The sequence below is a fragment of the Erpetoichthys calabaricus genome, chromosome 1 (genome assembly GCF_900747795.2).
Source record: "Erpetoichthys calabaricus chromosome 1, fErpCal1.3, whole genome shotgun sequence".
NCBI classification, from domain to species: Eukaryota; Metazoa; Chordata; class Cladistia; order Polypteriformes; family Polypteridae; genus Erpetoichthys; species Erpetoichthys calabaricus.
Genome location: NC_041394.2, coordinates 51,904,212 through 51,922,193, shown reverse-complemented (window position 1 = coordinate 51,922,193; position 17,982 = coordinate 51,904,212). Strand labels below are relative to the sequence as shown.

General features: G+C 39.8%; 1 protein-coding gene across 1 annotated transcript in view; it reads right to left on the bottom strand.

Moving 5' to 3' along the window:
• arid5a (AT rich interactive domain 5A (MRF1-like)) overlaps window positions 1-17,982 on the bottom strand; it is a 42,963-nt gene continuing 24,981 nt past the window's right edge. The window contains exons 3-7 of the mRNA XM_028799369.2: window positions 9,117-9,291; window positions 7,585-7,637; window positions 3,434-3,531; window positions 2,684-2,855; window positions 1-2,533 (exon numbers count right to left, since the gene is read on the bottom strand). Of these exons, the coding sequence (XP_028655202.1) occupies window positions 974-2,533; window positions 2,684-2,855; window positions 3,434-3,531; window positions 7,585-7,637; window positions 9,117-9,291 (2,058 nt within the window). The 3' untranslated portion in view covers window positions 1-973. The remainder of the gene's footprint in view (window positions 2,534-2,683; window positions 2,856-3,433; window positions 3,532-7,584; window positions 7,638-9,116; window positions 9,292-17,982) is intronic.

Here is a 17,982-nt window from a genome sequence, read left to right as displayed (position 1 = left end):
ATCTTATATGAAAAATATATAACTGGTAAAACCTCCTCACTTTTCCCTTTCAAATATACATAGTATCTTATAGCAGTTACAAAATCAATGCCGGCATTTTTTTATGAAACAGAATAGATGATACATTATTAACATTAAAATATAAAAGTCAGATTCACTTTATTGCTATAAAATAAAATATACAGTACAGGTATATATTCTTTTAAGAGCCACATACTGTATTGAACACATTGCACACCCAAACTTCAAGTCAAGTTGAATTATTACACCTTACTGGGAAAGACAAAGGCTCTTAAAAGTTTTTTTCCACTGCCTCTGGTATATCAAAGAAAAGAAACTCAAAGAATCCATCCTTTCCATAATTTATTTTTAACCATTTGATTTTTTTTCCTTCCAAAATAGGAACTGACTCAATAGTTAAATTAGAAATGCAAGAGTATATTTTATAATAAATAAAACGTGCAGCAAGATTTCCCCCAGAATGAATAAGTCACTTAATGTAAATGAGTTAGTTTGTTTTTCCTTCTTGGTGAATCATCACTGCTCACTTGGAAATGGCAGTTTTCTGCCTGTGGCATCGCATTTAGCCGAGAGAATGAAGTGCTCCAGGTGACAGCGTGGGGGACAGATCCTCCTGAAGTGGGCCGACGAGGCGATACGGAAATTTGTGAGGAATGCTTTTCTTGTAAAAGCAAAGAAACCCAAATACAGTAACAAGAACAGTATGCAGTCTGCATAGTAAAGACTTTAGTCTAACCGAAGGCTTTCTTTTATACTCAGTCTGATTGGTTTCAATGTTTCCTGCAATCAGTAACAGTAACTCTATTCAGAAAAATAAATGGAAAATAAAAATTAACAACAAAATAGCAGCACCATTGTCTTGGAGAGAGGAGATCCCTCCAGTTTTTTGGCCTTTTGTGGACCTGCTTGGTTACACAGTTACAGCTGCTCATCTGAAGTATAGCAGGCAGGCTTAGGATAGTTTAGTGTTTGGGTACATCTGGTGCAAACTAGGTAAAGCATAACCTGCTTGAGAAAAGCAAAGGGGGATGGAGTAGAGACGGGAACGGCGGCTGGCTTCATACTGGGGGACGAATGGAGTGGCTCCAATGTAGTGGTAGACTGACTCTGGGAGCTGAGATGCAGAAGCAGGTAGGGCCAGATGGGCTGGCAGTGAAGGGTACACATAAGGGTTGGGAGGAGGAGACAGCAAAGAGAAGTTTTTCAGTTGCTCCAGTGAGTAAGTTGAGGCCATGGGTCTAGCCTGGTCATAGCAAGGAAGCAGAGCTGGAAGGGCAAGGCTGGCCTGCGGCTGCACCAGTTTGTGAGTGGCAAATGGCTTAACAATTCCAGGTTCTAATTTGTCCTTCATGTTTACAGAGTTTTTCGGCAAAGGAGGCACTACTTTAAACTTTTTTGTATATGTTGCGGCAGGGTCTGGATCCTCCAAAGCTCGTTTCTGCATTTCATGTAGTTTGAAGCCCTGATGAGATATTGCACCTCCTGACAGAAAGCTATAGGCAGTGGCTTCACCAGCTTTTGGTTTCACCTTGGTGAAACTGGACAGAGGCATTGGAGGTACCCAGCAAGCTTTAGGACTACAAGTTGAAGAAGAAGCTGCATGATGGTTACATTTGGGTGAGGGTATCCTGTGTTGCTCTTTCCCGCCTCTACTCCAGGCATTTCGGGGCAAGGACATGTCTGTTGCTTGCTCTCGTGAGATAAGAGAACCTGAGTCTGACTGTGCACAGGTCCTGCTACCTGCAGTCTTGTAAGATGTATCATCCAGATAGGTCTTTGGGAGCTGTAGGTAGCTGGGATGTTCTTTACTCGGATAATGACTTAGGGGTTTGTACACACCATTAGCAAATGGCACTGATGTAAAACTACCAATGTATGCTGACGGGCGAGATCTTTCTGGTGTTATCTTGTTATCCTCTGGCTGAGAAAAGGAATCCTCCGAGGTAGAACACGATGACAAACTTGGTGAGGAAGCAGGTATCGGCGATCCATCTTCTGAGGTCCGGCTGGAGTCAGTTGGCCTGGGATGCTCTGGAAGTTGAGTGTGGTGAATAACAGATGGCCTCCCAGAGTCATCCTCTGGGCTAGAACACAATCGCTGGCTGTCAGCCCCCTTTTCCACAGCTTCCTCCTGCAGGGAATTAAAGGTGCTGGCACTACTTGCTTGGGCTGCAAGCTTCTTCTTCACAAGAGGTGAAATTCCTGCTCCATGGCTGGATTTAGATTGGAAGCTGGACACTAAACTTTTGATTGGCTGTGAGCTTGGGTAGGAAATGCCTGACAGGCAATCCTGAGAGCCTGCAGGAAGTGGACAAATGCCTGTATGTTTATTCTTGAGTGAACTTTCACATTCATCATGAAGTCTCACATTTGTTGCATCCTCCATCTCTTTCTGGTTGTGTGATCCATTAGAACCAAGACTATCCTGTGTTTTCAGCTGAGCTGACCCATGGGAACTATGCAAGCATATCCTATATTCACACCTTGGGTGATCTTCCTTTATCTCTTGCATCTAGGAACCAATCAAATAAACATCATGTAGATATTAGATTGCATACAGATTTCACAATTTCTTGTCCAATTGTTCATAAGATATATGTTTGTATAACAGATATTCAGATCTTAGAAGAGAAACATCCAGTATTTAAGAAAGGAAATGTACCTTATCACCATCACTGGCTTTGTAATTCTTCTCTTGCTGGTCCTTCTTCTTTTTCACCTCTGTCTTCATACCCTTTACCTCTTTGGGTGTGGTCTGGTACTTGCGGGGTTTAGTGGGAGGCAGAGGTTTGTCCTCTTCACCCCTCAGCCAGCGTTCATATGGCAAAACCAGCCTTCAGAAAAAGAAGAGTCAAGTAGCATCAGATACTCAGTCTACCACTAAAAAAAATGCAATAATCAAATCATGAACAGCTTTCCAAAAATCAGCAAGCTTAACAGCTGGTCCACTTTTCTCTGAATTACATTGATACAGTAATTGGAGGTCGAATAAATCACAGAGGTGACCAAACTGATGATGTCATTCAATCTGCTGAAGGGGTTATTCCCAGCAAGCAACTTGCCCAACTGTTTGTCAGTATACCATTAAATATCCAAATCAGCTGCTCTTAGTGTTTTGCTTAACTGATCGAGCTGCTGGTTCAAATGTTAAATAGCTGGCGGAGGAGCTGGTCAGTGTTTCAATTAAAACATGTCTAGCCATGTTTCAGTCTTCCAATAAATACCAGACTTCACACCAGCTTAACAAATGACACAGTTGTTGTTCAGTCTACCCTTAAACAGCTGTCTTACCTGTTGGTCGGTCTTCAATTAATTACATAAGTAAGCAGTCTACATGGAACTATTGTATACGTTGTTGAACAGTTTTTATGTACAACTGTTGTCCAAGAGTGGGATAAGCCTCAGTTCTTACTTTTCATAGTGGCGGCGTGTGCATGTCGCTGCACTGGTACTTCCCGGACTTCCTCCTAGCTCATCATACACATTCTTCCACAAGCGACGGGCAGTTACCTGTGGGTAATGACAAGCAAAGGTGAGTAAACAGTTCAGAAAAATAATTACTAGAGTTCTGCACATCAAGGAATTTACATTACATTTGGAATGGAAAATAAATTATTAGGCTCATTATGTCATCCTTCTGATTTAATTCCCAGATATACCTCAGTTCCCCAATCTTGCTTTTAAGGAAAAGCTGTCTCAGTTCTGAAAACGTCTCTGACATTAGCATTACAGAGTGAGTTCTGCACTAAGCTTCCAAAGCTGATGCTGAACATCACACGCTGGCATAGCAGAACACAGATCCCTGTGGAACAGAATACTGAAGACAAAGATAAACGGACTACTCAGTTCTAGTTCTGCCACCCTCAGCAGATTCCCATTTGCTGAGACCCAGGTATAATTAGTCTTCTAGTCCAACCCAAAGCTGCACACCTGGTACCTGAGCTAATTCTGCTTTCTGGATGCATAATTCTGGCTGCAGTGAAACGTGGCTGAACTGGAAGCTTTCCCAAGAGGCCAGTAAACTCTTTTTAAAGTAACTCTAAATAAAAAAACTGCAAATGTGATCCCAAAAGGGTGGATGATAAGTGTTCTGATGGCAGCTCTATTGAATGGGTAAAATTAGTAAAAAAAATATGAAAAGAGTGAAGAGGAAATAAAGAAGTTTTTTTTCTGAGTCTAAATTGTTTTTATATGGTGAAGGTCTACAGATACTAGGTGAAAGATGACAACACTTAACTTACTGTAGAGGCTGCTAGAAGATGAATATGACATCGTCCCTCTTTTCAAAATGCATCTTCAAAACTAGATCAGTTCTGAGCACACAGAGAGGCCATGGAGTGGCAGGGTAAAGACTATGTGGAGCATGTAAAAATGGGTAAAGGTCAGATGTTTAATTCTTGCTGACCACAGCCCACATAACTAGGAAAGCAAGGCTTGTATGAAAGTCAGCTAAGACATACTGGTGCTGTAATTATGTTGGTGAAATGAAACAGCTAACCTCAGAGACAAACTGGCTACATATTACTACTTAAGAAAAATGTGTTCTGAAGTCTGTGCCCTTTTAATTTTATTTGAGGTTTACCTACTAGAACTAGGCCTTTAAACTACAACAAGGCCTGAATGCGTTAAAAAGAGCAAGTCTATTAAACAATGAAACAATATTTATTTATAAATATAATTTAATAAAGAAAATATCCCAAAAACAAACCAAAATCTCCAAATAGGCTACAAATTAAAAAATACTTAAAAAATTATGCAACAAAGTACAAAAGAAAGGCAATCCAAAGCTATCAAAACCTAATCTGCTAAACCAAAAATCTAAATCCAAAAATATAGTCCAACTCTGGGGCATATTTGGCTTTATATTAGTTGCAGTGTCAGGAGTCCTCCTCACATGGGCTCAATATACAGTACTGTACATAAAACACAACAAGCATAATGAATAACAACTTCTTTTTTCGGCTGCTCTCGTTAGGGGTTGCCACAACGGATCATCTTGTTCCACATCTTTCTCTCCTCTGCATCTTGCTCTGTCACACCCGTCACCTGCATGTCATCTCTCACCACATCCATAAACCTTCTCTTAGGCCTTCCTCTTTTCGTCTTACCTGGCAGCTCTATCCTTAGCATCCTCCTCCCAATATACTCAGCATCTCTCCTCTGCACATGTCCAAACCAACACAATCTCGCCCCTCTGACTTTGTCTCCCAACCGTCCAACTTGAGCTGACCCTCTAATGTCCTCATTTCTAATCCTATCCATCCTCGTCACACCCAGTGCAAATCTTAGCACCTTTAACTCTGCTACCTCCAGCTCTGTCTCCTGCTTTCTGTTCAGTGCCACCGTCTCCAACCCATATAACATAGCTGGTCTCACTACCGTCGTTAGACCTTTCCTTTCACTCTTGCTGATACCCATCTGTCACAAATCACTCCTGCCACTCCACCCATTCCACCTTGCCTGTACTCTTTTTTTTCACCTCTCTTCCACAATCCCCATTACTCTGTGCTGTTGATCCCAAGTATTTAAACTCATCCACCTTCGCCAACTCTACTCCTTGCATCTTCACCATTCCACTGACCTCCCTCTCATTTACACACATGTATTTTGTCTTGTTCCTACTGACCTTCATTCCTCCCCTTTCTATAGCACCTCCTCAACCTGCTCCTTACTATCGCTACAAGTCACAATGTCATCAGCAAACATCACAGTCCACGGGGACTCCTGTCTAATTTTGTCTGTCACCCTGTCCATAACCATTGCAAATAAGAAAGGGCTCAGAGCCAATGTAATTCCACCTCCACCTTGAATGAATCCATCACTCCTACCGCAGATCTCAGCACGGTCACAGTTCCCTCATACATATCCTGTACAACTCTAACGTACTTCTCTGCCACTCCCGACTTCTTCATACAATACCACAGCTCCTCTCAAGGTACCCTGTCATATGCTTTCTCCAGGTCCACAAAGACACAATGCAACTTCTTCTGGACTTCTCTATACTTCTCCATTAACATCCAACATCATGAATAACATGAGACAACTAAAAGAAGCACAGTGATTTATAATCCAGAAGACACTAACATAAAGGAAGAAAACAAAAACATATTTAGAAACATAAAGCATAAATTCCATAAAAAACACAACATAAACAAGTTCAAGGAACATAGAACTAGTCAAGACATAAAAAAAATGAAAATGCCACAGCATGTTTCTGAATGACTAAAGTATTACACAATAATGGCAGCATTACACTCATAACTTCCAGTTCAGACGGCTGTGCTTCAAACACACTCTGTGATAATAAGCAACTTGATGACCATGTTTCATTTTAAATTATTGTAAACCCCATTTGAAAAGAAAAGATGATGAAGAAGTGATAACTGTTCTCAGTGTATGCTGGTTCAGATTCTTGCATCTGAACAATCTATGCTAACAATTCTCAGTTTAAAATGTTTTATAATGCAAAGGTTTGGTTTTATTTTCCAAGTTTACAGAACAGAATCTAACATAACTATGTCAGGAAAATATTACAGTATTTAGTAAATGCCTATCTTGACAAGATTCTATCTGGGGTACATAAACTATGGTGATAAGTCATTGCTTGGGGTATAGGATATGGAAAATGACTGTTCTTAATAAGAATATGTCTTGGACACATAATGTAATAAATTATCTGTCTTGTGAAATTATGTCTGGAAATTCCACCTCTGGTGGGGTAAGTTAGAAGTGCAAAATGATGTAAATTTTCAGTCTTGTGCATATATTGGTTATTCTTGAGCCAATCACGTACAAAATTGAACTTCTAGGTGATAGTTCAGGTTTGAAGACATAACCCTGACAATATTTGTTATTAATTTAATGAAAAATCGTTCACAAACATTTGTCATTTGTCTTCTTCAAAAGACCCAAGTGGGCACTTAGTGCTAACCAACCATTGCGTAGGACATGGGCAACCTTAAGCCTAGCATCCCGATATTTCTTATGAAGCAGATGTTAGGACTGAGAGAAAATGCTGTAAGAAGCATTTGAGTCAGACGATGACGAATGAGTTGGTGTAGCAAGTCTTTTTATTTGTACACTCGGCAGTCTCCATGATCTTGAGCCTTATGGTCATGTGCTCACCTCTGTCTCTGCAAGTGAATATGTCCCAGATGGCAAATAAAGGATAAGCATGAATGCTAAATGCTACTTTGGGTTTAAGAGTAAAAAAGTATTTCAGTTTCAGCTTTCCACAGGAGGCCTATCTAGGTCTTTTCAAAGAACTGCAAATTAGCATGCAAATATTTTCTCTTTGTCTTCTTTTGGCATACTGGATATTCACCTGTGTTGCTTTAAGTATTTCTGCTTTGTTATACAGTACAGTAAAAAAATTCATATTTTGAGCTTTGAGCTCTCAGTTACATGGAATAAAAACTGAGGCCATGCTGAACACTAACCATAGGACACATTGATTTTGTAACATTAATAAAAAGAAAAAAAATAATAGAAGTGTATATACAGTACTGTATTTAGCAGTGCCACTTATACAGTATAGTTTGAGTGCTTTTAAATAGTACTTACTGAGTCGTAGCCGCCCATCTTCTCTACTGCCTTGTATATACTCCAGAGGTTGACTGCAAGACACAAAATATACCCAGTTAGGACTCCAAAACCATCAGATGATACATTTATTTTTACACCGTTTGACATGATAAGCCCATGGCATTCAGTGTCATCTACCAGAAATATTGCATTCTTGTTATGTGTACTGTAATTGAAAATGTAAAGAACGACATATTGTTGAAAGGCTGGAAATATACTATAAATCAATCTCTTTTGTGAACTTGCAGAAACCAGTATTAGAAGGGATGACAATCCATCAAAGATTTCACTTACACAACTTAGACTGGTCAGTCACATACTGTATACTCATAGCTACCTAGTTTATATTTAGATAGATAGATAGATAGATAGATAGATAGATAGATAGATAGATAGATAGATAGATAGATAGATAGATAGATACTTTATTAATCCCAATGGGAAATTCACAATTTTTATCACATATTTATCAGTCAACTTAATGTGTACATCTTTAGACTGAGAGTTAAAATCAGAGTACTTGTGAAATAAATTGTGGAAAAAGTGAGCTATAATAATCACTGTGCTTCTTTGTCACCCCTCTTTGAAAATATTCCAAGAAAATCAAATACAGGGTATGATACTTTATAATGAAGTGGAAAAATAGATTACATATTCCTGTTCAAATGGCAACAAATCCACATTTCTCTTGAATAAGCATTTAGATAAACATCTACTAAAAAAAAAGTAGACTGCTTTATAATAATCTGTTTTCCAAATCTTTCTGGCAGTATGTTTTAATAAATATAAACTGAAAATTCCCATGTTATTGGGAACAATGAAACTACTTACTTAATCCAGCCATCCATTTTCTTTACTGTTAAATCCAATTTTAGGGTTACAATGACTATCTAAATTAACTTTTATAAAATATTAAAATTTTCTAAGCTTTGATCACTTAGTACCACCAATTTATACTGTATTTATTACTTACTTAACTGTAAGTGCATGAAATGGTACTTCCTATTTCCATTTCATGATACAGCATTAACAATATATATGTATGATTTTCTTTCAGTGCGAATTCTGTACCTTACAGCTTCATGGCACGAGCATAATGTCATCGCAGTAATCGCAATTCCACACAAACAGTGGATGGCTTGTGATTCAAATTAAGGTTATTGGTGCAGTAAAGCAACAGCTCTAACAATGGTGCTATAGCACCACCCAGTTTATCACTGCCCTTCTTGGAAATTAATACAAAATTTGATTTTGCTGCCTTCAACACTTTAAAAGCATGGATTCTGACCAGAGAATAGTTTAAGGTAAAGCAGTTTTCCTTACTATGTATCCTGTTGCATGTATTCAGTATTTTTCAGGTGTTTTGAAATATTATAAGAGGTATGGAAAATCTGAAAATTAATTGGGCACACATTTTCTTTGAACATATTAATTACCATATTTACTTCAAACAAGCACTTAAAAACATTTAAACGAAATATTATTGATGTTTGAAAGATGTGTACAATTACTTTGTTTAAAGCCCAGGTGAGGGATCCTTTCTATAGGTGTACTTCTCTCCTTCATGAACGTGTAGAGGTTAGCCATAAAGGTTTTCTCCTCCTGGTCCTTCATCTCTGACTGCCCTGCTACCTTTTTCACATCAGTACCTTCTGCTTGGTCTGAAAATTCAGCCTCTGAATTTCCCTGAATGAGAAAAAAATGACAGCACACTATTATCAATTGAACATGGGCAAATAGTTAATATGCTAGTTTGCTATGAGAAAAAGACACTATACAAATAAAGTTTATTAATTTTTTACCATACTCTGCCAATGATATGAGCTGAAATGTGCAACAATTGACCCTTAAATGTATCTATTATAATTATAAATATTTTATAGGAAATGAAATATTATAATATTTTATGCAATTGTCTAATTCAGCTGAGTAAGTTGAACTCCAATTCAACATTAATTTTATATTTGACATAACAACATTAAAGAGTGTATGATTTTAATTAGGAGACAAAATTAAAACATAATACTAAAAGAGAATATGACTACAGTGTGTATACTGTATATATATATATATATGCAAACAGAGGTGACTATGTAGAGAAGTGATGCAATTTTTTTTTAAATTATTAATAAATAGAGTTAAAAAAAAGTGTGGAAACTTTTTCAACGCCCCTTGTGGTGTGTGTGTGTGTGTGTGTGTGTGTGTATATATATATATATATATATATAGTCATATGAAAAGTTTGGGAACCTCTTAATTTTTTTAATTTTTGTTTATCATTGGCTGAGCTTTTAAAGTAGCAACTTCCTTTTAATATACAGTATGACATGCCTTATGGAAACAGTAGTATTTCAGCAGTGACATTAAGTTTATTGGATTAACTGAAAATATGCAATATGCATCATAACAAAATTAGACAGTTGCATAAATTTTATGTACCCCAACAGAGATATTACATCAATACTTAGTTGAGCCTCCTTTTGCAAATATAACAGCCTCTAGACGCCTCCTATAGCCTTTGATGAGTGTCTGGATTCTGGATGGAGGTATTTTTGACCATTTTCCGTACAAAATCTCTCCAGTTCAGTTAAATTTGATGGCTGTCAAGCATGGACAGCCTGTTTCAAATCATCCCATAGATTTTCGATGATATTCAAGTCAGGGGACTGTGACGGCCATTCCAGAACATTGTACTTCTCCCTCTGCATGAATGCCTTTGTAGATTTCGAACTGTGTTTTGGGTCATTGTCTTGTTGGACTATCCAATCACTGCATAACTTCAACTTTGTGACTGATGCTTGAACATTATCTTTAAGAATCTGTTGATATTGGGTTGAATTCATGCAACCCTCGACTTTAACAAGGGCCCCAGTCCCTGAACTAGCCACACATCCCCACAGCATGATGGAACCTCCACCAAATTTGACTATAGGTAGCAGGTGTTTTTCTTGGAATACGGTGTTCTTCTTCCGTCATGCAAAGCACTTTTTGTTATGACCAAATAACTCAATTTTTGTCTCATCAGTCCAAAGCACTTTGTTCCAAAATGAATCTGGCTTGCCTAAATGAGCATTTGCATACAACAAGTGACTCTGTTTGTGGCGTGAGTGCAGAAAGGGCTTCTTTCTCATCACCCTCGCATATAGAAGTTCTTCGTCTAAATTGCACTGAATTGTAGAACGATGCAATAATAATAATAATAATAATAATTCATTACATTTATACAGTGCGATGTACAGATACACCATCTGCAGCAAGATGTTCTTGCAGGTCTTTGGAGATGATCGGTGGGTTGTCTGGAACCATTCTCACAATCCTGCTTATATGCCGCTCCTGTATTTTTCTTGGCCTGCCAGACCTGATGGGTTTAACAGCAATTGTGCCTGTGGCCTTCCATTTCCTGATTACATTCCTTACAGTTGAAACCTCTGAGATAGCTTTTTGTAGCCTTCCCCTAAACCATGATACTGAACAATCTTTGTTTTCAGATCTTTTGAGAGTTGCTTTGAGGATCCCATACTGTCACTCTTCAGAGGAGAGTCAAAGGGAAGCACAACTTGCAATTGACCACCTTAAATATCTTTTCTCATGATTGGACACACCTGTCTATGAAGTTCAGGGCTTAACGAGCTAATCCAACCAATTTGGTGTTGCATGTAATCAGTACTGAGCAGTGACAGGCATTCAAATCAGAAAAATTACAAGGGGACCCACATTTTTGCACAGCCAGTTTTTCACATTTGATTTAATTTCATACAACTAAATACTGCTTCACTAAAAATCTTTGTTCAGAAAATATCCGAGTACTCAGATGTTCCTAGGAAATGAAAGACATACCTCTGTTATCTTTTTTGTTGAAAGTAGAGTAAATTATTATGCAGGCTGAGAGGGGTTCCCAAATGTTTTCATATTACTGTGTATATATATATATATATATATATATATATATATATATATATATATATATATATATATATATTTATTTATTTATTTATTTATACTGTATATATACACACACAGGTTAAGTATTCCTATTCCAAAATGACTGGAACCAGAAGTATTTTGGGCTTCAGATATTTTTGGATTTTGGAATATACATAATGGAACTGGAATTGAGATTGGAATTTTGCATATACATAATGAGATATCTTGGAGACACCCTTGATCAAGTAGGGAAATACAGTCAAACCTGCTAAATGATGACTCATGCATATAATAATTCATATCAGTGAGCTACTATTAGAATTTGTCTTGATATTATAAACATATTAAACCTCAAAAGTGATGAATAAGATGTACAGACTATATCTTGAACTGGCAAGCAGGTCAGAAGTATCTCGGTCAGTCTTCACTCCATCATGCCTGCTGTGTTAGAAGCCATTAACTGACCGACCCTACATTCAGTTTTCACATGGTGTCAGTATATATACATAAAACATAATATGTTTTTGCATACATAAAAAAATGCTAATATAAAAAGGCAATTTACAGAAGTGTCCGTTTTTCCTAAAGTAATCGGGCAGTTGACTGAACTCATATTCCAATAAGGGCAACTAGAGAGAATGAAGCTGCTTTTGTTAATTGCAAACAGTGACATTTTAATAACACATAGCTCTGAAATCCCCCTGCGCGGCAACTAATCAGCATCATGGCACTTCACAGGGGACTCCACAATAGTCAATCAAGTGATGGTGCTTCGTGATGCTCACTGCTTCAAGGGGTACCCCAACACTGATCATTAACTGTGTGTCCTAGCTTTGTGGCGCTTCACAGAGGACAAGCCACTCCTTCCATTTCAGAGTGAATAAATCTGTTCAAAATCTGCACATTTGTTGTTCACATCCACTCAGCAGAAAAAAAAAATTACAGGGAAAATAGGTGATGTCACCTTGGTGCTCAAAAGTTTTCAGATTAGGGAAACTCGACCTATGTACTGTATATTAACTGTACATATATATATATATATATATATATATATATATATATATATATATATATATATATATTGTGGAACAAGCCCTGGACACAGACAGGCAGACATGTTTTAATATATACAATGTTCAGTGCACCACAAACCCCAAACTTCCCCAAAGTCCAGGCCAACCACACTATGCCTTCTTCGGACCACCTCCTTCTCTCTCTTCACTGACCTCGTCCGTCTTCCACCCGACTCCAGCCTCTCTGTGAAGGGAGGTGGCCCCTTTTATAAGCGCCCGGATATGCTCCAGGTGTGTTCCGGCAATCTCCCACCGACACGCCCCAGTGTGGCAGAAGTGCCGGCTGCGTACCCGGAAGCACTCCATGTGTCCCCACTCATCTTCCCCCCAGCACTCCTGGGTGTGGCGGAAGCGCTGGGGTCCAGGGTTCTCCAGGCATGGGGGCGCCCCTTGGAAGTGACCACGAGCCACTACAGGGTTGAGCTTCCCAGCTCTGTACCCCTGGCCCCCAAAGGAACCAGGGCGGTCGCCCCCTCATGGTCTGGAGGAGGCATGAGCCCTCCTCCTGTCTTCCTGGGCCTCCCGGCTGGGTGCCACCTATATATATATATGTTTCAGATCATCAATCAAATTTAAATATTAGACAAAGATAACCCAAGTAAAAACAAAATACAGTTTTTAAGTGATGATTTTACTTATTAAAGAAAAAAAACTATCCAAACCTACATGGCCCTATGTGAAAACGTAATTGCCCCCTAAACCTAATAACTAATTGTGCCACCCTTGGCTTTGTAACCTTTTCCAGACTGACAGATGTCAATTACTTTGTTTTCCTGAATTTCTTTAGATCGCGGCATGATGTCTTCCTTTTTGGGATCTTTTGGCCTACTTCACTTTGTCTGACAGGTTCTATTTAAGTGATCTCTTGATTCAACAGGTCTGGCAATAATCAGGCCTGGGTGTGGCTAGTGAAATTGAAACTCAGCTTTCCAAAAAATGTGATTAACCACAGTTTGGTGGGGGGGCAATTCCCTTTTCACATAGGGCCATGTAGGTTTGGATGTTTTTTTTCCTTTAATAAATAAAATTATCACTTAAAAACTGCATTTTGTGTTTACGTGGGTTATCTTTGTCAAATATTTAAATTTGTTTGATGATCTGAAACATTTAAGTGTGACAAACATGCAAAAAAAATAATAAATCAGGAAGGGGGCAGATACTTTTTCACAGGACTGTATATAATTAATAAACCTGTCTGTCAATAACACTAAATATAACCATCAAAAATTCAAATACCACATGAAACAGAGATTCACATGGTACTTGGAACAAACAACACACAATTTCTTTGATTTTACATGCTTAATCCATGCAAATTATGACAACCCCTTCAGATGACTGTTGTGTACACTATGTGCAATAGCAGGTAGAAAGGAACTTGATTTTTAATGGGCTCTTGCTCTCTCTGCTCAAAATCCTAAATTCAGTAAACTTCTCCTGCTCATTCAGCATGAAACAATCACTGCCTTGATCTAGCCTGAACTCCACCCATGCACCCACATTTTGGCCTTATTTCTTTAATCCTTCCTCACAGAAAAAGGAGCTTTGATAGAGTGCTGCTTATTATTTTGAGTAGATTAGGCTTTTTTGAAATATTTCAGTCTTGGTTAACTTTCCATGATTGTGCTTTCCTGTTTCCCATCCAGAGTCATGTGTCTGCACTAATTATTGTTCAAGTACCTTTGCAATGTGTAGATCAATAAAAGACTGTAGCTATAGCTATGCAGTGCTCAGGCATAGCTTACGCATAAGATATAGTGTCCAGGTTTAGCAGTGACATTCTTGTTGTTTAGAGTATTTTCCATTTCTTAGTTTTTGCACTTGAGATTTAATGTTTTTAGGTGTATTTACATAAAATGTCAAAAGCTCCTACTGTCATGGTCATGTCTGTCTGTCTCTCTCCCTGCTGACTATATACACTGATCAAAAAAATTAAAGGAACACTTTTTAATTAGAGTATAGCATCAAGTCAATTAAACTTCTGGGATATTGATCTGGTCAGTTAAATAGCAGAGGAGGTTGTTAATTGCTTTAGGTGCACAAGAAGGGCAACAATGAGGTGGTCCCCAAAACAAGAATGGCTTAACAGGTGGAGGGCACTGACATTTTTCCCTCCTCATCTTTTCTGACTGTTTTTTCACTAGTTTTGCATTTGGCTACAGTCAGCGTCACTACTTGTAGCATGAGGTGATACCTGGACCCTACAGAGGTTGCACAGGTAGTCCAACTTCTCCAGGATGGCACAATACGTGCCATTGACAGAAAGTTTGCTGTGTCTCCCAGAACATCTCAAGGGCATGGAGGCAGTTACTCTAGGAAAGCTGGACTTGGCCATGGAAGGTCCTTAACCCATCAGCAGGACCGGGATCTGCTCCTTTGGGCAATTAGGAACAGGATGAGCACTGCAAGAGCCCTACAAAATGACCTCCAGAAGGCCACTGGTGTGAATGTCTCTGACTAAACAATCAGAAACAGACTTCATGAGGGCGGCCTGAGGGCCCGACGTCCTCTAGTGGGCCATGTGCTCACTGCTCGGAACTGTGGAGCTCGATTGGCATTTGCCTTAGAATACCAGAATTGGCAGGTCCACCACTGGCACCATGTGCTTTTTACAGATGAGAACAGGTTCACTCAGAGCACATGTCACAAACGAGAAAGGGTCTGGAGAAGCTGTGGAGAACGTTATGCTGCCTGTAACTTCGTTCAGTATGACCAGTTTGGTGGTGGGTCAGTGATGGTCTGGGGAGGCATATTCATGGAGGGACGCACAGACCTCTACAGGCTAGACAATGGCACCTTGACTGCCATTAGGTATCGGGATGAAATCCTTGGACCCATTGTCAGACCCTATGCTGGTGCAGTGGGTCCTGGGTTCCTCCTGGTGCACGACAATGCCGGCCTCATGTGGCACGAGTATGTAGGCAGTTCCTGGAGGATGAAGGAATTGATGCCATTGACTGGCCCCCACGCTTGCCTGACCTAAATCCAATAGAACACCTCTGAGACATTATGTTTCGGTCCATATGACACTGCCAGGTTGCACCTCAGACTGTCCAGGAGCTCAGTGATGTCCTAGTCCAGATCTGGGAGGAGATCCCTCAGGACACCATCCGTTGTCTCATTAGGAGCATGGCTAGACGTTGTCAGGCATGCATATAAACACATGGGGGCCATACAAACTACTGAGTACAATTTTGAGTTGTTGCAATGAAATTTCGGCAAAATGACTAGCCTGTCGCATCATTTTTTTACTTTGAGTTTCAGGGTGTCTTTGAATTCAGCCCACTGTAGTTTGATAATTTTCATTTCCATCAAATGATGTGGCATCCTTTTATTCCTAACACATTACCCAGTCCATATCAGTATAGATATCCAGCATGATTTCTTTCCATTGATGTGTTTTCAAAGTATTCCTTTATTTTTTTGAAAAGTTTATATATATAATCAACAACAAAACACTTCTCATTAGCAAGGACTTTGAAATGTTGCTTATGCTTTGTAAACTTGTTTTGCGTCTCACATGATGCTTTAATGGCTTTGTAATGTACTCCTGTTCTTTAAAGTCCAAAGTTTTAGTAACTAAACTATGCCACTTATATTTTAACAAGTGACTCCAATACTACATTTGCATGAATGCGTTCCCTTGGAAGGCAACAAAACATGGGGCAGAGTCACTCACACTATCAATACTACTATCAGCAAAAATGAAAACAAGACCTACTGAAATTTGTCATCGAAACTGTTGAAAGTAGTTTCGCATCCGAACACACTCTGAAAAATGCACAATATAATAATAATAACCTCTTTCTTTCTGTGTCTTTGCCAATACTGAATATGCTCAACACCTTGACAAAAGTACCCTCACTTATACAGAAGGTATAAGTTTCTAAAATGCAAACTTACCCTCTGTGGGGAACAGCCCGGACACAGACAGGTAGACATGTTGATTTCACCCAACACACATTTATTTACAATATTTACATCCATCCAAGTGCACAATATACCCAGTGCCGCAGCACCAATCACCCCTCAAGTCCTTGGCCACAACACAATGCCTTCTCACAGTCTCTGCTCCGCCTCCACTCCTCTCCACCAAGCTTTGTCCACTTCCACCCGACTCTTGCCAATGACTGGAGGGAGGTGGCCCCTTTTATACACCCCGGATGGACTCCAGGTGCATCCTGAGGAGCTTCTGTAGCCACACCCCTGTGTGGCGGAAGCTCTGGCGGGGTATCCGGAAGTCCTCCGGGTGTCCCCAACTTCCGGGTGTGGCGGAATTGCTGAGGTCCAGGGCTCCCAAGGCATCGAGGCGCCCCCTGGCGGTGACCACGGGCCCCTACAGGGTTGAGCTTCCAAGCTCTGTACCCGTGGCCCCCAAAGCAACCAGGGCGGGTGCCCCCTCGTGTTCTGGAGGAGGGCTTGGTCCTCCTGGGCATCCCGGCCGGGCATGAACCCCAGCCGGGTACCACACCTCACTAGTACCCTAAGTTCTTGTCTATAAGCCGCGGCTTATCTAAGGAAAAAAGTTGTGAAAATGAAAAAATAGAATATCGGCTTATACATAAGTCCGGCTTATACAGTAATCCCTCCTCCATCGCGGGGGTTGCGTTCCAGAGCCACCCGCGAAATAAGAAAATCCATGAAGTAGAAACCATATGTTTATATGGTTATTTTTATATTGTCATGCTTGGGTCACAGATTTGCGCAGAAACACAGGAGGTTGTAGAGAGACAGGAACGTTATTCAAACACTGCAAACAAACATTTGTCTCTTTTTCAAAAGTTTAAACTGTGCTCCATGACAAGACAAGACAAGACAGAGATGACAGTTCTGTCTCACAATTAAAATAATGCAAACATATCTTCCTCTTCAAAGGAGTGCCTGTCAGGAGCACAGAATGTCACATAGATAGAGAAAACAATCTCTAGCAAACAAATCAATGATGCTGTTTGGCTTTTAAGTATGCGAAGCACCGCGGCACAAAGCTGTTGAAGGCGGCAGCTCACACCCCCTCCGTCAGGAGCAGGGAGAGAGAGAGAGACAGAGACAGAGTTTGTTTTTCAGTCAAAAATCAATTCGTGCCCTTCGAGCTTTTAAGTATGCGAAGCACTGTGCAGCATGTCGTTTCAGGAAGCAGCTGCAGAAAAGATAGCAACGTGAAGATAATCTTTCAGCATTTTTAGACGAGCGTCCGTATCGTCTAGGTGTGCGAACAGCCCCCCTGCTCAATCCCCATACGTCAGGATCACAGATAGTCAGCGCAAGAGAGAGAGAAAAGTAAGCAATCTAGCTTCTCAGCCATCTGCCAATAGCGTCCCTTGTATGAAATCAACTGGGCAAACCAACTGAGGAAGCATGTACCAGAAATTAAATGACCCAT